Source organism: Hibiscus syriacus, unplaced genomic scaffold, assembly GCF_006381635.1.
Source record: "Hibiscus syriacus cultivar Baekdansim isolate YM2019G1 unplaced genomic scaffold, ASM638163v2 tig00116962_pilon, whole genome shotgun sequence".
NCBI classification, from domain to species: Eukaryota; Viridiplantae; Streptophyta; class Magnoliopsida; order Malvales; family Malvaceae; genus Hibiscus; species Hibiscus syriacus.
In genome coordinates, this window is record NW_024063488.1 from 7568742 (window position 1) to 7596524 (window position 27783).

At 33.0% G+C, this 27783-nt stretch overlaps 4 protein-coding genes across 8 annotated transcripts; 2 read left to right on the top strand and 2 right to left on the bottom strand.

The window, feature by feature from the left end:
* The first annotated feature begins 659 nt into the window (after positions 1 to 659).
* On the top strand, positions 660 to 1960 carry LOC120190593 (NEP1-interacting protein 1-like). The gene is made up of 4 exons (XM_039193641.1): positions 660 to 897; positions 1018 to 1199; positions 1519 to 1668; positions 1766 to 1960. The coding sequence occupies exons 1-4, from the start codon at positions 753 to 755 to the stop codon at positions 1895 to 1897; spliced, it is 609 nt and encodes a 202-aa protein (XP_039049572.1). The 5' UTR covers positions 660 to 752; the 3' UTR covers positions 1898 to 1960.
* A 966-nt stretch (positions 1961 to 2926) lies between these two features.
* LOC120190592 (probable nucleoredoxin 2) lies at positions 2927 to 5875 on the bottom strand. Of its 2 annotated transcripts, none has more exons than XM_039193639.1 (3): positions 5663 to 5875; positions 3802 to 4299; positions 2927 to 3732 (listed from the first exon to the last, which is right to left on the bottom strand). In XM_039193639.1, the coding sequence occupies exons 1-3, from the start codon at positions 5816 to 5818 to the stop codon at positions 3103 to 3105; spliced, it is 1284 nt and encodes a 427-aa protein (XP_039049570.1). In that variant the 5' UTR covers positions 5819 to 5875; the 3' UTR covers positions 2927 to 3102. The 2 variants fall into 2 exon arrangements, with proteins under 2 accessions (XP_039049570.1, XP_039049571.1); XM_039193640.1 differs by having other exon boundaries at positions 3802 to 4296; positions 5663 to 5874.
* An 11833-nt stretch (positions 5876 to 17708) lies between these two features.
* On the bottom strand, positions 17709 to 18496 carry LOC120190089 (E3 ubiquitin-protein ligase ATL23-like). The gene has a single exon (XM_039193218.1). It carries the CDS (start codon positions 18367 to 18369, stop codon positions 17869 to 17871), a length of 501 nt encoding a protein of 166 aa, XP_039049149.1. The 5' UTR covers positions 18370 to 18496; the 3' UTR covers positions 17709 to 17868.
* Positions 18497 to 20096: 1600 nt separating this feature from the next.
* On the top strand, positions 20097 to 22510 carry LOC120190122 (ribonuclease P protein subunit p25-like protein). Of its 4 annotated transcripts, XM_039193251.1 has the most exons (10): positions 20097 to 20215; positions 20323 to 20445; positions 20632 to 20712; positions 20803 to 20891; positions 20998 to 21072; positions 21374 to 21435; positions 21515 to 21574; positions 21715 to 21853; positions 21938 to 21987; positions 22213 to 22510. In XM_039193251.1, the coding sequence occupies exons 2-10, from the start codon at positions 20323 to 20325 to the stop codon at positions 22287 to 22289; spliced, it is 756 nt and encodes a 251-aa protein (XP_039049182.1). In that variant the 5' UTR covers positions 20097 to 20215; the 3' UTR covers positions 22290 to 22510. The 4 variants fall into 4 exon arrangements, with proteins under 4 accessions (XP_039049182.1, XP_039049180.1, XP_039049183.1 ...); XM_039193249.1 differs by lacking the exon at positions 21938 to 21987 and having other exon boundaries at positions 21715 to 21909; XM_039193252.1 differs by lacking the exon at positions 21938 to 21987 and having other exon boundaries at positions 21715 to 21900.
* The last annotated feature ends 5273 nt before the right edge of the window (positions 22511 to 27783 follow it).

The window sequence follows — 27783 nt, forward strand, 5'->3', positions numbered from 1 at the left end:
GTTCCAAACTCGTTATTTTCCTTTGAAAAAATAACTACAATATGAGGTGAACGCTAACTTATTGACTGAGATATGATAAAATATGATCTCATAATCTCAAATGACTATTATATCTTAATCCGTGTGTTAATGTTTAGCTCAGATGAACGTTAATTTTTAATGGAAAATGACAAGTTTGAAACATAATGAATAATCAGGTGACTCTTTTGTAAATTTTCATAATCGAGAGACTCAACAAAGTAACTCTCTATAATCAGAGGACTATTTTATAACTTTTAATAATCGGGAGACTCGATAAAATAATATCTTATAGTTAGGAGACTATTTGTGTACTTTATCATATATTTTGATTCATGAAAGTTCAATAACCAATTTTAATTTTTTTATAAATATATATTTATCTAAATAAAATAATCATAATACTAATCTTTTAAAATTATATAAATATTAATTCTTTAAAAAATCCAAAACTTTAGAATCTGAGCTATCGTCATTTTGCTTAGTTAGTTTAATAAAGCTTGGATTTCATAGTCGACGACTTTGACCAATAACTATGATGTCTTCCCTTCACATGAAATGGAGATTAGTTGGATTGAAAATTTCCTACCTGCTTCCTAACCGTGCACACGACGAAATCAGAGATTCAATTTCGGACACTATCGAACTGTGGGTGTCTTGTGTTGCTTGCCTTGTTTTCAGTTACTTACCCACTTTTCCTTCTTAATTAATCCGTTGTGTTGTTCTTCTCCCAAATGGATCTTAGCATCTACTTTTCTCCTCCTTTTATCATGTCCTGTAATTTTCCAGTTGAAGAGGCAAGGGAGTTGTGCTGCTCAGCAGCTTCAGCACTTATAATCAAACTGTTCTATGCAATCTTTATCTTTATATTTGCTGTGGGTTAGTTCTATTTTCGATTAAAAATACGATTTTTTTTTCGTTGAGAATCTCTGCTACAAAACTATGAAGTGGTTTTCGTTTGGAATCCATTATTAACCAGAATTTGGCGTTTATCTGTAGTGGGAGCAACTTTAGGAGTCCTGACTGGAGCTTTTGTTGGGACGAAAACGAAGATGGGTTGTGTTCAAGGAGCCGTGGTTGGAGCCATAAAGGGCGGCTTTTTCTCCGTCAATCTCTTCAAAATTTCAGTCAGAGTTTGCAGTTCTGAAGATGATATGGCGACGATGTATCTCCTGCGATCGGTAAGGTTATTACATCTCCGGTCTGCCCATGCACAACACATTTGGGCCACGTCAAACCCAGTCTCAAAACCCTTTCATGTGCAACACGTTTCTTTTTCTTTTCTTTTGTGAACCCTGTTTAAAGTTAGAAAGTGGGAAATGGGTCATCGTGAACCAACCATCCAGATACCAGTCTAATCCAACAACAACGATTGGCACGATCGACTCGAATTATGTAACGAAAATGGCTCGACTGTCTATGAAGCAAAAAGAGGAGAAAAAATGGATTTTTTTTTTTTTAAATTCCAATGCTTGAATATATGTTCATCTGTTTTATTAGGTAAATGCATTTGAATCTACACTGGACCAAGTCGTATGGAATGAAGGGCTGCCAAAGGACTCAATAGCAAAAATCCCAAAGATGAGAATCACCGAAGATAACGTATGGGATTCATTCAGGAACAGAATCTCTTGTTCGATTTGCCTCGAGGTTTTCTCTTCTGTCGTTTACTGCAATATGATTAGCCAATTTTTCCTGCGAGTTTGGAGTGTTGGTCTAAACTTCATTTGAACACTCTTGTTTCCAGGACTTCACACCGGGAGAAATATTCCATAGCTTGCCACAATGTCGCCATATGTTTCATAACTCCTGTATTCAACAGTGGTTAGTAGACCACAAATATTGCCCTTTATGCAGGAGACAATTGGTATTAATTTGATTCTTGCTCACAAAGTTTCAATTCATTGCAATTAAACGAGACACGAGGACAGACACCGAAATCATACAAGGAATTTGAATTTTGTACATAGTAGCTGCAGCTCTTAATGAATATAGTTTTGATAGCTTGTACTATGCCCATTTTCCTACATTCATTTTTTAAACATATTGTATAAACTTCAAGCCGGCTCGGTCTTGGAAAGTGCTGAGTAGCGGTCTTGCAGCCAATGCAGCCAACCCATGGGGAAAAGGAAAAGGCTATATAAATCACAACTACTTTAACCAAACTCCCGTCTTTTTCCTGGCAATTCAACTCATAGCAGCCACCTTCAAATTAAAAAAAAAAGGAAAATAAAACTCTTAGCAGCCAGTTTGAAATGCAAAAATAATTTTCTTGGAAAAGCTTTAATGCTTCTCAATAGAAAACAAGGAATACTTACAACTAGAATAATCGTGGGGCCGTAGTAGATAAACCATTCTCCGAGGTTGGTTTTGGCTGAGAGCATGCAGCAAAGGCAATGATTCGGTGAAACAATCTCTTTGGCAATTTGATTCAAATGAAAAATAACATGGTCTAAATAAGAGGACAGACGTGCTCCATCAGAAGCTCAGCTTGTTGCATCTTGATACTGTAATACCAGTCAAGTCTCTTTGCAAGGTATATGACTCAGAAGTTCATGTGGGAAGATACGAAGCAAAGTCTAAATTTAATTTGCAGGTTGATGACTATCAGCCATCGCGTGCACTAAATTTACTTTGGGCCAACCAACCTGGCCTAGATCAATATAAAACCCAAAATCAGGCTCAAAACATCTCTTGAATCGAAATTCATTGATTTAAACTTAAGTCTCAATGATTCTTCAAGAAAAACCGTTCATCCAATATCAAATTCATGTGATCCTTGGATCAAATGATTTATCCAAAGATTGTAACTTGATTTATTATTAATAAAATTCCTTTTGACTGGTTTTAAAATTTCAAGTGTTATTCTATTGAAAAAGTTGATTTAAGTGACCAAAGAAGAAAGAGAAACAACACGAGAACAATGCTTAGATAGAGCACACATTTTGTCTGTTACCGTAAACTAATGTTCATGACTTTAGCTATAATAATATAACATGTCATCATTTTTATTGTATATAAACATCATAAATGATGGCAAATTAATCAAAGTTTAATTAGGATAAACGCCAGCTGAGCCGAGTGTCACCTGTCTTCAATTGAGCTTCGAGGAGTGACAGCTCTAATGCACCTTGGGTGTACCTCGTAGCCACACTCCAGACACTGGTAAGCCCAGCCAGATCCCTGCTCATCACAATCGCAGCATATAAAGGGTCCTCCTCCACTGCCTTCAGATACCAAAGTAAGCTCATGGCGGTGGCCGGCATGGTATTCACTTCTTGGTAAGCTCTTCGCCTCCTCCTCAATTTCTTTCTCCAATGACTCCACTTTGGTATCGGTGAAAGGGTATGCATTTTCGTGGTACAGATTTATAAGGTTTCTGCCTTGCTTGGTTACAGTTTTACCGTCGGGGCCTATTATTATCAAACAAGGAATCCATTGCACATCAAAGTATTTGGCAAGGCTTCTAACAGTCGGGTCTCCAAAAGGCAACGCCAGCCATGGCATCGTACCGAAGTATGATTCGAACGAATTATGATCACGATCGTTTGACACGAAAACGATTTCAAAACCCTCACCATATTTTTCTTCCAAAATTTGCTTGATCTTCTGGTAGATGGATACCAGTTTGGGAGTGAACTCGACGCATGGCAAGCACCATTGCGCTGAGAGGTAAAGCCCAATTGTTTTACCGATCAATGAATCAACTGGCACCTGCAATCAGCAATATTAACAGCAAGAACATAAAATCGAAGCTCTATTGTCAACATTTTAAGCACTGACCTTTCTAGTTATGGTTTTGTCCAAAAGATAGTCTCTGTCCGGGTTTGTTAATAAACTGGTCACGGTTTGACTGTCATGCTTCCTCTTCTCTTCCCTTCGCAATTCCTCCAACTTTTCTTTGGTAAATGGGAAGGCGTCGACCCCGTTTCGATAAACGAGTTCTACGCCATCATAGAAAGTTGCATCGCCCTTGGTATCTTCAGGCTGCAAAATGACTAAGCAAGGAATGCTTTCAACTTCATATTTTTTATTCAATGCCTTCTTTGTCTCCAAATCAGAGAATGGAATTGAAAGCCACGGCATGCTTTGGCGGTAACGGTTGAAGGCATCCAAGTCTTCGTCAGATGACACGAAAACAATCTCGAAATTTGAGCCATTGCTCTTAAGCTGCTCATAGACACCGATCAACACTCGGTTGAAATTTCTACATGGTGGAAACCAGTTGGCTGAGAAGTAAATCCCAATCACCATGCCCTCAAGATCAGAAATTTTCACCTGCTAGAAAGGAATCAAGTAAACGTGAAAAGTTAATTGGAGCCACAACAAAGTAGCACTATATTTCATGTAAGCAAAATGCATTTGAAATTAACGATAGCAAACTAACAAAGAAAATGGCATAAGTACAAGCCCCAAAGTTTTGTTGTACTGTGAGGATAGTATATATGCCACATGTCCTATCAGCTTAGTTGTTCACAGCTCAACCGCAATGTTGAAAGGGTACCCTTTGACGAGGACAGGCATATTTGGCATTTGTTGCTCGTGACAGATGAGGTATCACATTGCACCCCCACTATCCTATTCCAGTAGGACAAAAGGGGCGTGGATGGGGTGGGCCTCTATTCCCTTCCCCACAAGGGCACCCTAACCACGACAAGAACCCCAAGGAGAATGCTTCTTCACCATCAATTTTGGTCGAGGTAATGTATGATAGCCGACAGGAGGATCACACATTTACATCATGCATCTTTTGAAGTCGTTCAATTCTTAAATCCCGGATTAATCAAAAATGTTTTCTCTTTTTAAGTATTCTAAACATATATCAGATGTGTATCATATCAAAGTCTGATAGTGCATAACAATTAGGGAAGGCAAGCATTAAATTAGCACTAAGAAGCAAAAACTTGTGCTGACCAGGAAATTTCTTGGGCTCTCTTGTTCATATGAACTCAAATACTCTATTGTCGGACATTAAAATTAACCAAAGAATTCAATGAGGATATTTGGTATCAAGAGAGCAAAACATGCCAACATTAAAGAAACAAACAATAGACCGCCCCGAATAAAGAGTAATAGATGCCTACCCGGTGAGTTCTTGTCATTTCAAAACCCTAATGAACTTTCCCCTCCCTCTCCTTAATTAAGACAAAATGTTATTTATAATACGAATACTGTAGAAGGTCGATTATTGTAGAAATTCTATATTTTCGTCTCGAAGCAAACCGACCAACTTACCAACAAACGGCCGTCTGTCTGGTATTTCCAGCAGTTGCTACCAAATAATAATAGTTCCAGAAGGTTCGACTATTGGAAGCTGCCCGTACTATGTAGTTTCAGTATCGATGTTGGTAGAGAAGAAAGAAAAAGATTTGAAACGAAGCCGATCTAAGCACAAAGGTTTTGGCATATAATGATTGCACTGAAGCCATGAGTGAGTGAGGCACAAGCGAGTGCATGCTTATCATCTCTGACCCACAACTAAAATAATAGATAATGAAGACGATAAAGAAACAAATGCTTCAGCAACAGGTCAAACAACACATGAGTAAACCGGTTATCAGTGCTCGCTAAAACGTCCACAAGAGATATATTGTTAGCAGATATGATTCCATCCTCAAAAAGTAAAATAAGAAAGAAAGTTAACCTGATCAGATCCAGTAGAGGAGGCCAGAAGATAATCTCGATCTTTAGAAGCAAAAAGAGAAGACAAAGTAGACGCTGAAATGTTCTCAGATTCACCGTTCGACGGAGCTTGAACCGTATTGTTGGATTTGTCGACCAAATTCATCTCCACCTTCATCACGGATCTTCTCTAGTGTCTTATCTCTCTCAAAACTTTGTGTGTGTGTTAACCAACCAGGCTTTTCTCATGATTCCGATACTTATATTCCATGGAACGGAGCCATCTTTACACGTCATTGTATTGCTGATAATTGTCATCGACTAAATTTTTAGGTCCATGGACATTAACGTAAGTTGTATGTGCGCATATTTGGGCTTGTTAGGTATAATCAGTTGATCCAGTTTGCTTACGAGTCCATGAACGATTAAGTCCGAGAAAAGTGACGAGAGTATTACATGTTCGATGGGGGTATTTTTGTCAAGGCTCATGAATACCCATAATCTTCAGACCTGGATCGTTCCTTGAAAGGTTTTATAAAAGATAATATTATCTAATAATTAATGGGATAAATACTTAATTAGGGATGATGTTGTATTTGAATTCAAATGTCTTAAAGATAGAGTTTTTATAAGGTATGATTCAATCTAAGTCGTCGATGTATTTTGATCTAGACCATCAGATTTTCAGAATAATAAACTCGGGCATTTACTCTTACTTTCTCTCTGAGTTCCTTTATTTCTAGCTTTCTAGTCTTGTCGGCTTATTCCTCTTCGTGTTGAAACCTTTGTGGTTTGTGTTGTCGAACGTGAGGGTTAAGATAGCCTTGAGAGTAGTTCTTTTATGACTTCTTTCGAAGTTACAAAGTGGTTCAAGTCGTGGTAACTTAGGAAGTTCCCATAGTGCTCGTGCTTCTTAGATTCGTTTAACCTTGGAGGCTTAGATTAACCCAAGTGATGTTTTGCTTCCACATTGTTGCCTAATTCTAATGGGTTTATTCGTCTCTTAGTGAGCTAGAGACTCACAAAGACGTAGTTAAAACTGATTTAGGCGTCATTTCAACCTAAAAATCATCTAAGTATCACACGAATAGACTAGTAAAATTCTAACCGCGTGACATAATGCATCAACTCATCACACGTAGCATAAGGGATGGCAAACGGGTACAGTTTCGTGGATTTCGCACCGCATCCGCTCCAATTGGAGTGGAGATGGGTATAATTTTAACGGGTAGTGGGCGGGTGTGGATTTATAAAGTGGTATCCGTCGTGGGTGGTGGACGGGTAATGGGTTTGAGACATTACCTACCCCACATCCGTCCGCCCCACATCCGCCCTCCCAGCTAAATATCTATTAAATTTTGGACCATTATGAATTTAGGTGTAATTTTAGAGACTAATTTATAAATTTTAATATTATATAATATATAACATATAATTTAATTAAATATTAAGGATATTTAGTCTTTAATCTGGTACTAAATTAGGGAAATATTCAGCTCTCTGATTAAACTAATAATCCCACTAACCACGTCACTTTCCATGTTCTTTAGCTCATGCTGCCCATCCAAACACAAATTAGTCGTACTATAAGCATTAACATCAAAAGCACCAATTTCCATGTTCTTTAGCCCCTCAAACCCCATATTAGACGCACTATGAGCATTAACATCGAAAGCAACACAACAATCCAGCTCTGCGACTACATGCTCCCTACAATCTGTCTCCATAACATTCGTAGAGCAACTCCTCTGACAAATTGAAGCATGCGCTGCTACCCCATCACGAACTGTCTGGGAACCAACTCTAACATCTCATTAGTTTGTTGTTAGGCGGGTCTAGATGATTATGTCGCTAGTGGGTAGTGGGTGTGGGGATGGATTTGAAAATGTACCCGCATAGGCGGGTATAGATTTAAAAATTTATACTCATCATGAGTGGTGGGCGGATGATAAATTAAAAAATAGTATGTAAGTATAGGGATGAGGGATAGGATATCCGTATCCGACCTACCCGTTTATCATCCCTACGTAGCATTCACTCCAAAATTCGGGAAAGAGAAATCCCGAACTGTTGCAAATCTACATTAACTATAATGTAGCGGCCCATCTTGATCCGAAGGGATTTTTATATGAACGACCCATAAAATTTTAGGATATTATTTCAATATCTAGCATCTACCGAGGACATGGTTAGGTTTAGGACCCGTGTTGTCATAAAAAGAAGTTTGAATTGATTTCTCCAATCCCAACAAACAGAAGGGAACACATGTCTCTCTACCGCCAACCTCTCTATTATTATTATAAAAGAAAGTTCTTCTATCACTAATTTAATAAGATCAAATTTATAAATAATCATTTAATTATATAAAAAATAAACTTATTTTAGATATTAAACTTATAGACTTCTACAATAGATATTGAACTCTAAATTTCATTGCAAAATAAGATAATAACACCAATTGTTATTGAATAGTTAATGTGCCATGTTAAATTAATGATTTTTTTGTATTATTCAATTGTAATTAGAATTTTAAATTACTGTTAATTTTAATTAAAGTAATTTTATTAAGTTCGTTGAATTGAAAATGAAATAAATGTAAATAAAATAAATATTATATTTTATTGTCATATTATAGATATTAAGTTTGTATCATATAAATTATTTGATATGTTATTAAAAATTAAGGACTATTTCGAGTATTTAGGCAAATTTGATTAACTAAAAATTTGCATAAAATTTTATTTTTTTTTAGAAAATAATACTTTTTAAAAAATTTAAAAAATAAATTATTATCATATATTTTTTAAAAATATGAATTTTTTAAATAATTATTAATATATATATATATATCTCAAAATGAAATTTTAATGATAATTGAAGGGTTAAATAAGATTTTTTTTATTAAATTAGCATGATCTGTCATCTCCTTAATAACATTTAATGTTTGGTACCCAATTTTTAACAAAATTTAATATTTAATATTTATTTTGTAACTTTTAAAAACCCAATAACAAATAAAATTATTTTAACAAAATTTAATGATCATTTATGAATTTACCCTAATATATAACGTTAGTGGTACATATTGATGTATGTCGTTAGTGGTACATATCGATATGTGTGATGCATTATACTTATTCTTATAGAAAATATTATTTTTTATTATCATATACTGAATAAAACAAACTTAATCTATTTTAAATATATTTTTATATAATTTATTTCTTTCACCTATTTTTTCGATGTATCATCTTTATATAGGAAAAATTCTTCTAACTCATAAGTCAAAAATGTATTTTTCACATTCAGTTTAATTAAGGTTACTATCAAGGACGGATGTAGAATTTTGTGTTAAGAGGAACTAACTTATAAAATTTTAAGGGAAACAATTATTCTTACCCGCCTCGTTCTAGGTCCATCCCCGGTTATTAGCACTACATTAATAATGCGTTTTCTTTTACCTTTTTAGTAAATAGATTGGAAAATTTTAAATACCATGAAGAAAAAGAGAATTTTAATACGTTCTTATAATTTTTTCGATGGGTTTTTTGTTTGTTCTTTAATATTAAATGTTTTGGAGCCATTTGCTTATATTAGTTGATAGATATTTTTTTATTTCAACATATTTATAAAAAAATGCTCTGAGAAAAATAAGAAAACTAGAAAAGTCAAGTGCCTAGATAGTTAGTTATTAAATCACTATTTTTTTTACTTTAAATTTATTTAATCAACTCTTATAAAAAATAAAATTGGTTTTTAGGATTTAAGAAGATAAACAGTATAATTATGACTTTTGAATATATTTTGAATATTTTATATAAATTATATCATTAATCATTATATTTTAGATATTGTCTTGTTTTAATTATTAAATTAATCTTATTGTTAAATTTTATTACAAATGTTATCACTAATTTTATTATTGTAATTTGAGTTTGATAAAATCGAACAAAAGAATGTATGATAAAAATTTAAAATGTAATAATAATGGATTATAAATATCTGATTTCTTTGTATTTAAGAAGTTAAGGCGATAGAGCATCAAGAAGGTCAAATACATGGCCGGATGGGAGCTCGGGTGGCGGCTGCGATAAACCAAATATCAGGTACGATACATGCCGGAGCCACGTGTAAGGAAGAAGGACAAGTGTTGCGTGATGCATGGGGGAAGTTGTGGGTTCACTTCAATCTCAGTGATTCTGATTTCGACTTCGAAATCTCAGGAGTATGGGTCCCACCGCAGGAGCCCACAACAAAAAAGGGATTTCAGCAAACGAAAACCACGTGTTGAACAGGCTGCCGTGTGGATTTGAATAAGAGCAAAAAAGTAGCCGCTCCCAATTGCTGCTTCGATAGCAAAAAACCACCTGTCCGCAAGGGACGTGGTTCAGTTACACGCCGGTACTTCAATGGCTAAAATGGATGGGCATCACCTACAAATGATCACGTGACAGTATTAATATAAGGTTAAAATAAAGTGTTAACGATTTTGTTATTATTTAAATAATAAAATAATAAAAAATTATCGAAAACATTATTATTTCTATTGATTTTGTTATTATTGGACGTTTTATCGATTTTGTTAATAAAATCGGTAAAACACTACGTTTTGTTATTGTTGAGCATTTTATCGGAAATATTAAAAAACATTGATGTTTTAGGTAGAAATAATAATATTTTAGGTACTTTTTTTTACCGATTTTGTTATTTAAATAATCACAAAACCAATAACGTCTTTTTTTAATTATATATTAAATGTGTCGCACTGTAAAACTTCCCGGACATCCTCATCTAAAAGTAATCAAACAATTCCATTGTTTTTTTGTTTTATAGACTAGTTCTGTTATTAGGCAGTTTTAATATCCGGTTAAATAAAAGTTTTATCGGAAATGTTAATATTTTATTAACATTTATGGTAAAACACTAATTAAAATATTTTTTTTATCAGAAATGTTATTTTCGCTAATTAATTTAAGGTAAAATATAATATTAACATTTATGGTAGAAAAAAATAATATTTTAGGTAGCAATTCAACGAAAATGTTAAATATTTTAGGTAGCGCCCAATATTAATATTTTTGGCAAAAAAAAGTAATGCTTTATCGAAAATATTAACAAATATTAACATTTATAGTAACGAATTTTCTTAGTCGTATATTAAAACTATTGTTCCTGAGACATCTTTTGTTTTATATTTTATCAATAATACTTCATATTTTAAAATTATTTTTTTAATTCAAAATAAATTTTGTCCAACAACAACGTTAATCCGCGGTTTAGACTCGAATCTTTGCTTTTCTTGCCAGCAAAGTGATAGGGTTAGAAAGTATGTATAATTTAAAAATCAGTAGTTAAAATTCCATCGAATAATTATTTTAGTTTTTATTATGGGTTTAAGGGATTTTAATTCATGATACTTTATTCTAAATTAAACCTTTTACAACTATTAATTGATAAATAGATTTACATAAAATAAAATATCGACATATTATATTTAGATGTAAATTTATGATATGACATAATGTCACATCATTTAAAAGTATATATTCAGTTATTACAACCAATCAGATAATGACGTCTCACAACATCTATTTGATTTTAATAAGATACAAATTAAACATCAGATGTACAATAAATTGGACATAGATTTAATGAAGAGAAAATATATTATCAAACCATCGAACCAAGCCAATTATAATATTATGATCAACAATTTACGTGATTATTATTTTCAATATTTTTCAGTTTTAAAATATTATTTTTATTTAAAATGATATCTTTTACTTGATCAATTTTACTGAAACGTGGACTCAGAAACAATTGAAATATGTAGATATCTAAACCGTAGGTTAAAAGCAATAAATACTCCCCCAAAAAATACTAACCATTTCTGCTTAGAATCGGTAAGTTTCAAACCATTTTTCATGGGTAAATGGTTTCAATATTGTGTTTGGAAAAAGAATTCTCTAAATAATTTATCTCATCGATTATTTTTTAAAATAAGGTATTTGTTACAGTAATTTTAAAAGACTCTAAGATCTTTGCAAGTATTTATCATCACCGATCATTTTTATTTTAATTCTACAAAGTTAAAGACGTATGATACCAAAAGAAAATAAAATCGTATAATAACCCTTTCGCTGTTAGAAGCGATAGTCGATCAGGATATCGATAATAGGTCATTATCGATTAATCACTTAAACATGCCATAAGAAGGTAAATATCAAGACTAAATTGATAACCGAAAAAACTCGAATAACTAACATTTTGTGTGGGAGTTTATTGTATTCCTCTTCCCTCTTTGAGTAGCATTTGTTCTACCAAATATAAACATACAAGCTAATCCCGTTGATTCTTCCAACCTGAAAACATAAACATATATAAATCAAATTATGTTTGTATTTAAAATATTGGGTTAATTCAAACATTGATCCCTTCTTTAATTTTTTTTAAAAATAGAGAAAATAATAATATTAAAAATATATTAAAAAATTGAAAATGTTAAAGATAAAAATAATTTAAATTTTATGTTACAAATATAAATCAATTTAGTTTATATTAGAATTAGGGTAAATTATACCGAATACCACTGAACTTTGTCTGTCGACTCGTTTATACCATTAAACTTTTAATTTTGTCAATTATAGAAGTGAACTTTAGTTTTACATTCAATTATGTCACTCTGCTGTTAAGTCACTAACGGGACGATGACATGGCTAACGGTTGTTGACGTAACATGCCACACCAAAACGATGTCTTTTTGGTACAATTGTTCTAATGCCTAAAACGATGTCATTTTAGACATTAAATTTTAGGGGTGTATCGATTATGCCACTGAACTTTTAAATGGTTTTCTTTTTTACCACTGCATTTTTCGGACGCCATTGGCATTCAGTCATCGCCTGTTCATCAGTCATATGTTGCAGCAAAATCGATACAAAAATGTTGGCATTTGACTCCTCATTCTTCTCATATGATAAATTTTTCATGAAACCCACTCAAAATCAATGAAAACCCATTTAAAAGTTCAATGTACTAATACTTCGATCTCTTTCAATGATCGACGATGAAGTTAGTTTAGAGGTATGTTTTTCGTCTTCTCGTAATAATGTTTTTCACCATTTAAATTGTTTAATAAACATCCAAAATCCCGTAAATCTAATAAAGTATTTAAACATCTAAAAAATAAGATGAAGCTAGTTTTGAGGTATGTTGTTCATCTTTTCGAAATCATGTTTTTACCGTTTAGATTTTTTAACAAACATCCCAAATCTAGTAAATGTGATAAAGTCTCCAAACATCTAAAAAATAGGATGAAGCTAGTTTTGAGGTATGTTGTTTGTTTTTTCGAAATAATGTTTTTCACCGTTTAGATTTTTTAACAAACATCCCAAATCCCATAAATGTAATAAAGTCTCCAAACATCTAAAAAATAGGATGAAGCTAGTTTTGAGGTATGTTGTTCGTCTTCTCGAAATAATTTTTTCACCGTTTAGATTTTTTAACAAACATCCAAAATCCTGTAAAAATAATAAAGTCTCCAAACATCTAAAAATAGTATATTTTTATGTTTAATTCGTCGATTTTGAGTGGGTTTCATGAAAAACCAATCCTAAGAGAAGAAAGAGTAGTGAAATACAAACGTTTTGATACCGATCTTGTCGCAACATATTACTGATGAACAACGATGCTTGCCTGTCGACGATGGCCGAAAAATGTAGTGGTAAAAAAGAAAATTGTTTAAAAATTAAGTGGCAAAATCGATACACCCCAAAAGTTTAGTGTCTAATATGACGTCGTTTTAGGCATTAGAATAGCCGCACCAAAACAACGTCGTTTGGATGTGGCATGCCAAGTCAGCAACCGTTAGTCATGTCATCGTCTCTTTAGTGACTTAACAGCGGAATGACATAATTTAATGTAAAACTAAAGTTCAATGCTATAATTATTAAAATTGAAAGTTCAATGAGATGAACGAGTCCGCGGATAAAGTTCAATAATATATGACGTAATTTACCCTTATAATTAATATATTTTGATAAATATGTACAACTAATTAATATTGTAATTTAACTTAAATAATGTTGTTTGTCATAATATAATAAGCGAGTTGGCTTGATGAAAGAACGATTACGTTTTCATTCCACCGGAATTTGGTTTACTCCCATTGCCTTTGATCTACATTTTTTTTTTCATTTCCTTACTTGTAGATTAATTAGATTAGGCCACTTGCCAGTACCTCATTAATTGTAATCAATTAAATAAAATAATTATTTATAATCAATTTAATTTTTTATTGATATGGTATCATATCAAATCATCATTTACTCACACGTGTCACATCAGCATACTAATTGTTAATTAAGTAATGGTTTGTATTTTCTAAAACATTATTTTGACATTAAATAAAATGTTAAGAGATAAAATACTTAAAATATAAAAAATTAAAATAAATTTTCAATTAAATGTTGGGAGTTGATTTTTACACTGTTTATAGAAAATATTTATATAGGGTTGCTTTTATAGCATACATCAATTCTCAATTCATAATCAATAGCGTTGTATTAATTAAATGTTCATTTTTATAAAGGTTCCCTTTTAATTTTAGTGTCCTTGTTTCGAAATAGATTAGCCTAAGGTCCGACACATCTCAAGGACACTTATTAAATCAACATAAAAGAAAAAGGAAATAGATTTGGTGATCTTTCCTTTAGCTGATGCCCCGAAAGAAAGTGGGTCCATAATGGCCCAATTACTGATACTGGCCAGTGAAAATTAGTTTTGATTATTAGACTTTGGAGGTGGGATTTTAACTCCCAAACAAAGGCGAAAAAAAGTAAAAAGTGAAGGCTATTGGGCTGGTTCAGTCCAGGCATCGTTAGGGGTACTTAATGATTTGAGCACCTCGAATTCGACTCGATCCAAATTAGGTAAATGCTCGACTGGAACTCGAAATCAACTCAAGACCTTAACGAGTTGAGTCGAACAAAGTCTAACTCGACTCAATAAGTTCGCGAGCAACTGTTAATTTTTTAAAATAAATTTTTAGTAATTACTTCAAAATTATTTTATTCAAAAAATAAATCTAAATAATAATTATTAATTTATTAATAAATAATAAAAAATAAAAAATTTAACTAATCTATTAAAAATATTATTAACTAATAATATTATTTTAATACAAAAAAAACCCAACCTTAATATCCTCATATAGTATTAGTATATTTTATTTTTAGTTAAAAAAATAAGGTAAAATTTTTAGTGAGTTTAACGAGCAACGAATCGAGTTGAGCAGCAAATTTTTTTAACGAGCACGAGTCGAACACAATTTTAACGAGCAACGAGTCGAGTAAATAAAAAAAAATTAACGATCACGAGTTGAGCAGTGCCCAACTCGCGATCGACTCTCTCGATAATCACCCGTGGTCATCATACTTCATCATGAATTTATATAAGGTTTATTTTGTCTTGTCCTATATTTAAATCAATAATTTTAATTAAATGTTTGAAGGTTTATTTCATATAATTTTTAAAACATTTTTTAACTTAAAAGATTATTAAAAATAAACTACTGTAATAATTCTAAAAAGAAATAAGCAAAAGATATAAAATATAAAATTGAAAAATATTATAAATTATAAATTGTAAATATATTAAATAAATAAATTCTAAAAATAATCGTACACTTTCATTGAAAAAGTCTTTCATTGCTTTCATAATTTGAATCTACTATTATTCATTGAACCTATTCTTAATGAAATTAACTATATGTTAAAATAATAATAAAATTCAATTTCTCCTTTATTTTTTACACTAAATATAGTAAAGGGAAAATTAAGAACAACAAAATAAAGTAAAGGAAATTAAGAACAATAAAGATTATTGTTATAAATTTAATTTGGTCCAACTCATATGTTACTAGATCTGTGTTTTTAGAATGTATTTAAATGAACGATGAGATTAATTTTAATGAGAATATAAACAACAGTAACGATAAAATTAATTACAGTAGCAGTGAAATTAAATATTACACCAATAAATTTTAAATTTATGCACTGAACTTTAAATATTGAATTTTTTTGTTACTCCTCCGTTAAATAATTAACAGCGTTATGACATGAAAACTTACACTCAAACGACATCATTTTGAATCCATGGAAGAAAAAAATTAAATTTAGACTAAAATTGAAAAGTTCTAAAGTTCAGTGAGTCAAATAAGAGAAAGAAAAAAGTTCATTGATGATTTATGTAATTTACTCCTTAAAAATAACAGACTAAAATTTATAATTAATGAATATTTTCTGTTTTATATTTATGAATCTATTTAAATTTATTTCAAATTGTATTCTTATTAATAAAAATATATATAACATTTTATTTTATCATTTATGTAAATATTTATTGTTTATTTAAATACCTATATGCATTTATTGAATATGTTGATAATTATAGAAAAATATATATTTAATGTATATAATTTTAATGATATTGTTTAAATATTTAGTCATTAAATTAATTGTATAAATAAATTTAGTGTCACTCTTATGTACGTTTTAGATAAGTATTTATCACACATGTACGTCTTAAATACATATTAGAATAAAATAGTAGTTTTATTTTAGGGTTATAATACACTTAAACAATATAATTTTTTGTTAATTTTACACAGATTTGAGAGCTTTTAACCAATTGCACTAGGGATTGTTGACTATATCTAGGATGGTTAGATGAGTAAAAATAAAATGTTGATATTAACTCCTTAATTTTTTTAGTAAATATCTTATTATTTCCTAATGTTATTTTCAACTTTCCATTTTCATTCATAAAACGATATTAAATATGTGTAAAATTTTAAAAAAAATCAACATTATATAATTAGATCACATTCCTTTATTTTATTAGTAAATATCATGAAAAATAATATGAAACTTTTAATTTAAAATTTATTTTAATTGAAAATTATAAATTATTTCAAAACTTAGATGCTTTATTATAATAGCAGGCAATGTTCAAGCACATTTCTAAAATAACTAGTGTTTTATGAGAATTACTAACATTTTATATTTGAGATTCTTAGTGATAAAGATGATATTTTCAACAAAAGTTTTATAGACAAGACTTATTATAGTATTCTGTAATTAATATTTTTTTTCCAATAAAAAATATTATTATATAAAAATTTATTTCATAAAATATTTATAATATAATCAATATATCAAATATTTATAATAATTTTGGTTAACATTTTCTTTCATGCTCATTGATTATTTGTAAGAGCATAAACAAAAATAGCAAAGTCCAAGAAATTGCTTATTACTTCCAAATCTTACTGAATTCTAATTATGCTAGGTTTGGTGGTGCGCAAGTGTAAACCATGGAATATAATTGGAGCAGAGTGGTGGTTGGCAATCAAATTGCCTAATAAATACTGTATAGTGATTTAAGTTAAATTTGTTGCATTGGTTCATTTAATAGGCAAGATGACATAAAACCACCAACCCCGGCCATCCATAAATAGACAGCTGGCACGTATCGCGAGACACAAAACTCAACGAGATCTACACTTGATTACAATGTATATTCTAAGCATGAAAATAGGAAAAATCAGTAATGCTGTTTGATCCCCATGCCTAGGTGGTACAAAACCTGCAGATTGTTGCAGGCTGGCCTTGCCATTTGCCTTTCTTTTTTTTAGAGCAATCTAATTGAGATCGAATGGGTGATTAACGAGGTTAAAATATACTTAATTAAAGTAAATGGTTCCTAGAAGCTCTGGTTTTTGACAGGATTAATAGTTGTAGTAGTTGGCTGTGGTGACATTGCATGCCCATATGACAATGGCGCCCGTGATATTCATGTGTTTACTTTTAGTTATTCTGTATCATTTTTTGTTGTTGTTGTTGCTTTTCCTATGAATCAATGAATCCTCATCTTCCACGCTAAAAAAAGCAAAAAAGAAAGCTAGCTATTCAAACAAAGGAGGACTATTACACATAAATAAACAACCCACATCGAGTAAATATCAAGAGGAATTATTTTAATCAAGATCAAAATATCACTGGAAAAGAGAAAATTTATACATGCATGCTGATATGAAATATATAACATAACTTAGGTGACACCTTTATTCTCTTCTTCCCCAAGAAAAAACCTTCATACGAACAGCAAACACTGAACTTAAGAGAAGACCCCTTTTTTTTGCTATAGAAGTAAAGGGCTTAAAGCTTATCAGGGATCATCACGAGAAGGACAATCGAACAACTTGGGCTCAAGCTTGGCTCTACAAACAGGACAAACCGGACGCTTAGAAAGCCATGTATCAGCGCATTCCAAATGAAACCCGTGATTACAACCGGGAACCATTCTAGCCGGCTGCTCGGCCTCGACCTCATCCAGACAAACTGCACAGTCGGTCCCCAACACGAGCTCCTTCCCGGTAACCTTGGGCAGCTTTTCCAGCTCTGAAACAGAAAGCCCTTTCTCACCCACCTGCTTAATCGCCGTGGACGACCCCGAATTATTATCAGTCCGATAATTGGAGGCATACCATAAAAGGCAAATATAAACAATGAAAACCGCACTCATGCCAGCACATGGAAGAAAAAGGGCTAGGAAAACGGAAACCAGCATTGGATGCTCGTGGCCGCCGCCTGAGACGGCGGCGTTTAGGGTGGGAGATGAAGAAGGAGTAAGGAGAGGCGGAGGCGGGTAGTGCGCTCCATGGCGCATAATAGTTAGCTGGCTTACAAAAAAAAAGTGAAGTTTAGGGGTGTGGGGGATCCCTTCTTGGGAAGGGTCAAGTGCGGGGGAAGGCTTTTGAGTGAGAGAGATATTGAGGTGGTAACGCCCATATTTGGTAAAGGTATAAACCAGGAATCGTCGGTCGCTTTAGAGATGACGCGTTTCGTGGCAAACAAGCCAAAAACGTACCGGAACGACAGCACTAGCCAATGTTTTTATTTCCTTTAATTTTCAAGTTTCCATGTCGAACACTAAGCCATATATATATATACATAAACAATTCGATTCAAGAACATCTACACACGTTTGGTAAAATCGTCTCACGGGGCTGTGATGGTTCGTGAGAAAACTAAGCCCGATTGGCCAGAAAGCACCTGATCACTGCTGCGGCTGGTGACAGTTGTCTCACAGACTTCGATAAAAAAAAGAGAAAAATGATAGGTAGTGAGATTCGGCAATGCCCCATTCAATTATACAAATACTGCTGATAAATAGTTCCTTTTTTAGCGTTTGATTGTGGAGAATGGGACCCTTGATTTAATGGGATCATATCACCTAACTGGTTAATTTTAAAATGGATATTTTTTTTTATATTGTGGATATTGACCGTATTGCAAAATCATTGCATCTACGAAAATGATATAACAAAATAATGTCGCCTCCGATATTTCTTCCAATCAATCATTTGATCCTAAACCCTACCTAAGAATCAAATTTTGGTTTGTGTTTGATTACAACAAGGTTCGGTCTTAGTTGCTGACGAGGATTCAGATCAGCTACTGAGTGTTATAGTCGTGGAGCTGTGAACGAGTCATTGACTTCTTGTTTGGGGTGGCCTCGGCCCTTACACCAATAAAAGGTCACTTTTAAGGGTAGTAGCCAACATATCCTGTCCCTGTTTAAGTTTGGGATGAGGAATAGTTTTTCAACTGCCAAAAAGAAAGGACAGCAAATGCAAGTACTGCTCTAACTTTATTATCTTTAATGATGTCCTATGGAACAATGATAAATTATTCAGAGCTTGTTCCCAGATGTCACAAACCAGGGTGCCAAACTTTTTCTAATTGCTCAAAACTGGTCCCATGCGAAGATAATCACTCTTTATAAGTTAATTTTTTTAATATTAATCTTTAAAATATCAAACGAATAAACTTAATCCCTTATATGATTGGTTATTAGCTGAGGGATTGTTTCATTTCAATACCATAACCCCAATTCTAAAGACATCCTACAAGGTGCAATTGGGTTGAAGCGTTTTAATCTTAGTAAATTATTCTCTCTAAAGTTCCATTTTTATTTTTTAAAAATAATTCAATTTAATCAATATATTTTTAAAATTAAAATAAATGTTATTATTTTAACGTAATTATAAACCCATTTATCGTTTAAAAGAAGATGAAAATTAGAAAACAAACAAAAGGGTAAACCAATCCGATTAAAACAATGGGACCTGACCTTTTTTAAGGGTCCAATTGCCCTCCGAAACTGTGACATAGTCCAAGCAGAAAATATAATTGGACTCTAACATGGAATTTAATTGTATCAAACTTAAAACAAAGGTCCATTTGAATCCAAACGGGTGTCTTGGGATTTCCGTGTTTGACAAAAAAAAGAAGAAGAATATGGTTCAAGGGAATAGAACCGGGCTGAACCGGATTAAAGGAGTCGGTTAGGGCAGTTGCTGTTGCGTAGAGAATATAAATAAGCAAGAGACATCTGAAGAGAGCGGCTTTAGTGCGTAAAAGAAGAAAAATAAGCCGTAGAAGAGGGCTCTCTCTTGGTGGAGCTTACCCCCCAATTTATCCTTTACGATTCCATTATCATACCATTAAAGGTATTTTTCAGATCTAATCCCACTCTTTTTTTCCTATTCTGTAATTTTAAATTTATTTTTTTGGCTACATGGAACTGTTCAAATATTGATTTCTTGGCGGAGAAAAGATGGATCGTTACCAGAGAGTGGAGAAGCCGAAGGCAGAGACACCTATTGATGAGAACGAGATTCGTATTACCAGTCAAGGCAGGATGCGCAATTATATCACTTATGCCATGTCTTTGCTTCAGGTTTTTTTTCTTCTTCTTCTTCTTCTTGTTTATTTTCTGCGTATTTAGATCTTTATATGATTTGGATGTTCGCTTTCCTTTTAAAGATATGCACCAGAACTGTTATTTGCTAAGTGTTCGTAGCTTTCTTCGTTAATCTGATGTTTGTGCATTTTTTTTCTTCTCTTTGAATGTTATGTCGGGTAGGAAAAGGGCTCGAATCAAATAGTCTTCAAGGCAATGGGAAGAGCCATTAACAAGACTGTAACTATTGCGGAGTTAATTAAGGTAATTCTGTATATATGAAGTTGCCTGAGTGTGTGAATTTTATTCTTGCTTAAGGAAGCTGACAATGTGCTTCATCAACTTGCTATGCAGAGAAGAATTGTCGGTCTTCATCAGATTACATCTATTGGATCCACGGATATAACAGATACGTGGGAGCCTCTTGAAGAAGGACTTCTTCCGTAAGAGCTATATTTGACCCTTATAACAACAAATAGCTATTATTTTCTCTGCCCTTTAATTTGCTTTAATTAGAGAACTCTAGTAAACATTGTTGAATTATCACAGATTGGAGACCACTAGGCATGTGTCCATGATCACTATAACCCTTTCGAAGATTGAATTGAATACATCGTCTGTCGGGTAAGTTCCTACATTTATTTCCCTTTACTGCGTTGTACTTTACTATGCTTGGTGCCTTCAGTTGTAGTGAATTTTAAATATTAAGCGTCATTTGTGTTCCTTTTTTAGTTAATATGAAACTAGTTGACTATAGTTCATTACAAATAATCTTGTTTACTTTCACTTTTATGAATGTTGGGGGCTAGAAAATTTTAGCATACAGAAAGGGTTTATGGCTTTAGGTTCTTGTTATGGTGGTGGGTTGATGGTTTAAATGAATTATCAAAGATTTTTGGAACTCATGAACTGCTCCCTCATCCAGGTATCAGCCTCCATTACCACCTGATCAGGTGAAGGCATCCATAAAAATTGATCCTGAAGGAGGTAGGGACACATTTCATTACATGTGCTGTTTGTCTCTGAAGACTATATTTCCTTTTGTAGATTACTTTTTATTTGGCAGAGGGTTCACCCAATGGTCGAGGTAGGGTCCGTGGTGGTAGAGGGAGGCCGAGGGGTAGAGGTATGCCAATTTCAAATACTGAGATACCCCTGTTAGATGATGCTTTTGTTGTATTAGTGCATGATTAACCACACCTCTGAAGTTTATAGAATGCTATATGAGGATTTCTTTGACCAATATTTAGTTGCTTTCTTCTTCAGGGAATGCTTTTGTCTCTGCTGAGTATGAGGATGGAGGCTGGGATCGCAATCCTGGCTATGCTAGGGGTAGAGGTCGAGGAAGAGGCCGTGGTTCCCGAGGTCGTGGACGTGGAGGATACAATGGACTTCAGGTTGATAGGCTGGAAGATGGAGGCTTCAATCAGGAAGCCCCTCCCCAAGGCGGTCGTGGACGTGGAGGATACAATGGACCTCAGGTTGAGAGGCTGGAAGATGGAGGCTACAACTGTGAAGCCCCTCCCCAAGGTGGCCGTGGTGAGTTTTTTCACAATGTTTTATTTATTTATTTATCGGAGTTTTAGCATGTTTAATATATAGTTTTCTCGCAATTAAAAGATCGGTTGATTTCTTTCAATTAGAATAAACAAACCTTGTGCCAATAGTTTTAATAAGAAAGGAAGATATTTTTTCTTTATTGCTGTACGGACGTATAAGAAAGACTATTGCTTCTAATTGTCCTGTTGATTTGCTTTTGTGAAGGACGTGGCCGTGGCAGAGGATATCGAGGAAGGGGCCGAGGGTTTAGATCTAATGGGCCAATGCAGGCAGCTGTATAAGGTGGTGGTGGCGGCAGTCCTTTAACATAATTGAAATGGTGTTGCGTCTAGTTACATTACATGTTTTATGATTTTCTAATATTGTCGTTTATTTATTTTAGCTTTAGGGTATGTTCAATTTTTTTCATTGGTCGTTACTAGCAGTTTTAACATAGGATGTGTTGATGCGTAGAGACTAGCATAGTTGCATTCAGGTGTTTCTAGCGCAGTGTTGCGGCTGCTGCCTCATCGCACAAGAGGTAGGCACTTGTTTTCTTTTTTGTTGCCAATGGTGATGATATATATTTTTTGGATAATTAGATTATTATTACCCAATGAAAGCAGTAACTGCTTCAAATCCAATACAAACGAACAAGCATAAAAAAAGGGTGACAAGATACACAAAAAATCATACTATACCATAGGAATTACAAAGAGAAAGATTAGTAATATCCAATCTATTGACAACCCTATTACTAAGTTGAATTCCTACATTCTTTTTGATTGAGGCCAGAATATCGTCTTTGGATCTGTAGGTTCCTTGAAAAAGTCTTCGGTTCCTTTCTTCCCATATTGTATAATTTTGAGTGCACCAAGAAAGCTTCAATATACTAGTAAGCAAGGACTTGCCTTTCCATGTGTTATATGCCCAAGTAAGCAGATTAGTCCAGGTAAGAAGAGGTTTATGAATACATGTGAGCTAAAGAATAGAATTCCAGATTGAAGTAGTTGTTTTACAATCAACAAAGAGATGGTTTTTGGTTTCCCTTGCTTTGGAACAGAGGATGCACTTATCATTAGTTTTAATTCCAAACCTTAGTAGCCTATCCTTTGTAGGGAGACGATCCAAGATAACCATCCAAGATATTAAGCTAAACTTGGGAATGTGCAATGAAAACCAAATTAGTTTATGTCATGGGACTTTACCGTTTTTCTATTGAACCTCTTCCCAAATCAGTTTGGTAGTCACAGTTCCGGATGCAAGAATAGGTCGAGCAACTGCTCGGAGTTTCATGATTTTCCTTAGGATCCAGCTTGAGTTCTTCAGTTCTTCCATGTGCCAGAAATCATGATCCTTAATGAGATAGTTGAGGATCCAAGCAACCCAAAGGGAACCCTCCCCTGCAAGTAATTTCTTGATGAGTAGAAGCATGCAAGATTTGTTCCATGACTTGATGTCCTTAAGACCAAGTTCGCCTTTCAACTTTGGGGTGCAAATTTTACCCCAACTAACTCTAACTCCTACTACTGAAACGTCAGAACCTTTCCAAAAATATCTCGAACAAATTTGTTCGATTTTGTTAATAACAGATTGTGGCAAGACAAGTTGCCTACACCAGAAGTTTGCCACACTAAAAAGAACCGTTTTGATCAACTTCAATCTGCCAGCGTAACTTACCTTTTTCCTGGACCATTGATGGAGTTTGACCTTGATCTTGTCTAAGAGAGGATGGCAGTCTTTGATCGAAAGTTTCCTTGTGACCAGAGGTATCCCCAAATATCTGACTAGTAGTTTTCCAAGCTTAAAACCAGAAGAATTAATAATAGTGTCAAGAGAGTAAGCTGAAATTCTAGCAGTAAATATTTCACATTTTGCAACATTAAGCTTGAGGCCTGAAATTTCATAGAAGTAGTCAAGAACAGTGATGACTCCCATTGTAACATCCGCAATACCGGGTTAGTGACCAAATTGTAAAATTTCAGAATTTGGTGACTAAAGTAGAAGAATGAAATAGTTCAATGATTATTGGATATATATGATGAAGGTTATTTAGTAATTATTAAAGGAAATAAAGGGTAAAAGGGTCAATTGACCAAGAAATAAATTAAAAATGGGATTGGTAAGGATAAATACACGTGGAAAGGGAGAGAATTCTCTAGAGTTCTATTCTCCTTTCTTCTTCTTCTTCTTCACGTGGAAGCCAAGAGCAAAGGTAAGTTTGATTTAGCTGTTGATTTCTTGAAAGTTTTAAGTTGTATTTGAGTCTTTGGGGGTTATATAAGCTTAAGGAAAGCTTATATAAGTTTAAAACACCAAAGAGAGAGAATTAGAAAGGAATTTCTATTAAGGGTTTATTAATGAACTTTTATTATAAAAAGGTTTTTGAAGTTCCAATGATGAATTTGACTTGCCAAGGGCTTAATTAAGAAGTTAGAAGCAATAGAATTGATTTTGGAACATGTTGAAAATTTAGTGTAATTCTTTAATTACATATGGAGAATAGGATTTTGATGTTAAGAAGGTGATTAATGAATATAAATGAGTTTGAATATGTGTATGTGAGTTGAGAACATGATAGGGGATGAAAGATGAAGCATTTGAGTTGATTTGAGTAGATTTTCAGGATTAAAATTGAATTCTGAGCTATGTGCATCGATGCACATTCAAGGTGCACCGATGCATCAAGGGTAAATCTCTAGAAATTGTTCAGTGTGTATCGATGCACAGGAAGTGCATCGATGCACCCATTAAAATGGAAACATCGAATGCGATTGGTGCATCGATACATAAGGAGTGCATCGATGAATCCCCTAAAATACAAACATCGAATGAGATTTATGCACTGATGCATAGATAATGCATCGATGCACCCGTCTAGGGATGCATCGATACATGGGATAGTGCATCGATGTATGCTTCTATTAAAAGTTGAAAATAGCTTTCTTTTTATCCTTTGGAGTGATAGTTTAGAATATATTAATTGGATATTGATATGTATCAATGTATGATTATGTAGATATCGAACATCAACAAGTTCCGGAACGATTATCAAGTTAAGATTCGATCGAAAGAAAAAGAAATCATAAAAGTGGATCGAACTTAGTGAGGCCAAGGTGAGTGCATATGCATTAGTATATGATGTGTGGGGAAAAGACTCGCGATGAGTCTACTCCCAATATTTGATTACATGATTTTATGAATGTTAATATGGGTGATATGATTATTATTTATGCATGAATATAGTCATAGGTGTAACATGTGATATAAGATATAAACTAAAGAATTATAGGATATGAGATAAGACAAACATACGTGGTTATAAGAAACATGATATGAAAAATATGAGAAAAGGAAATTGTAATATGTGAAAGTGAACTATATATATATAGGAATATGAGAAATGATATAAGCTATATGACATGATCTATATGATTACATGAATATGCAATATGTGATACATGTGATATGATGTGAAATATATGGTTACACATACATGTGGTATGTGATAGAAAAGAAAGAACAAGTGATATGAAATGTTATAGATAATAATGCCCATGTTATGTGATATGAGAGCTAGGGGTATAGTTGGCATGCCAAGAATCGATGGTTTACCTATGTTCTACGGAATATATGGACAATTTTACCTATGTCTTTCGAGACATATGGACAGTATACCTATGTTCTAAGGAATATATGGACAGTTTACCTAGGTTCTTTGGGACCTATGGACAGTTTCCGAGGTTCTTTATGACCTCTGGATAGTTATCGGGGTCTTTGTAACCTCTGGATAGGTCCTTCGAGACATTTATATGAGCTGTGGTGACAGCATAGTGGTGCACAACCTCAATAGACTCACATATCTACAGTTCTCACAGGTGCACATGGGCTAACAAGAGATAACATTGAATGTAATGTATGTGATGTATATATGTGTTTTGTGTTATGAATTATATGATATGATATATGTGTGTTAGTGATTATTGTATATGATATAAGATATATGATATGAGCTTAATTGATCATATAAACAAGAGAATAGAAAAATGAAAGGTGATAATATGATAATGATAGGAAAGAAGATAATTATATGTATGCGTGGATTATATATATATATATATATATATGAATATATGAAAGGTGCATAGTAGGAATTATTATATGTATATGTGGGTGTGATGCTTGTATGAGATATGTTAATAGAAACTGTTCAAGCATGATTACGAGTTAGAGTTTATTATATGTTTTATGCCTCACTAAGTCAACGAATTAGCGTGTGATTGTTTCACACGTAGGTTACAGAAGTGAGAAGAGTAAAGAGCTAAGAGGAGCAAGACAGGTCAGCATTTTCCTTACAAAGTTTCATATCAAAAAATAGATAATTTAAATGTGTATGGTTAATTTGAATATAGTTGGCATGTACTAATTGAGTGAGTTGTATAGGCTCTGATCAATTTTTGGTTATTTTGGTAAATTTATATAAATAAACAACTTTTATTTTAATGAAAGTTTTGAATTTTCTTTGAATTTTGTCAAGAGTCAAAGTTTGAAAAATCAATGTGACACCTCAGACTCGTATTCGGGTCGGATACGGGTTGAGGGTGTTATATTTAATGGTATCAGAGCTATGGTTTAGCCGATTCTAGGCTTAAACTGAAGTCAAATGAGGTTTAAAAATGTGTACATGCCAACTAAAAGTGAAAATTTCTGATATGATAGTGTAATGAGTATGTTGTCTTACTAATAGAATAAGATTTGTAGGATATAGTAGAAATTTATTATAGAAATTATCGAAGTGATTCAATAGTTGACAAATTTGATGGTGATAGCAATTCACCTGCCCTGGCCAGGCAGGATGAAGAGCAGAAACCTCAGAAAGTGTCTTATAAGATTAAAGGTTGATTTCAGAAAGTTGAAATCATATCTGAATAATGATAGAAAGTTTTTCACAGTTTTGAATCGGAAAAGCGATATGGAGTAGTTTTATTATTTCATGGATAAGATAGAATATGGTGAACAAATGTCACCATAAGAGCGTTAAAAGATCAAATGATGCAGTGAGAATTGGTAGAAGAGTTCAAAGATGAGTGTATCAATGACAAGCGTATAAAATGTATAAAGTCAGAGCTTATGAGTTCGAAACGAAGGGATAACATTGTGTATAAGCAAGAGTGTTTACTTGATATGGGTTTGCAGTTAAGACGAAAAGAGTTAGCGTTGGCTAACCAGAGTACATGATAAAAATGTACTGGAATTATAAGATATTGTCAGGATATGATAACCAAATATGAAATGGATTTGGATAAAGTTATATATTTGGAACATGATAATGTGATATAGTAAAGGAAATAAGGATTTGTATATTTGAGTAAAGCTGAGGATTGATAAGAAGAGTTTGAGAATGTGTATATCGATGATCAGATTATAAGACAAAGGAAGTCAGAATGTTGAGTTTGAGCAAAAGAAATTTCAGGATGTATGAGAATAGAGGTGAAATTGATAAGTTGAGTAAGCGAATTTTTAGATAATTTCGATTGGAAATGATGTATATGATTGGTAGAATAAGGCTTGTGCCCTAGATTGAACAGAAGTTATTATCTAGCTATCAGAGTAAAGGTGCTAGAGTTATAAGATTGGAGGAAAGATAAAGTTGAGTTAATCAAATATGATATGAATCTAGATGTGGTTATGTATTTTGATCATATAGATATGATGATGACAAGAAAGATTAATTAAATGAAGTAACATGAGAACTTTAAAAGATATGTTTCTATCAAGATGTCCAGTGAAAATTCG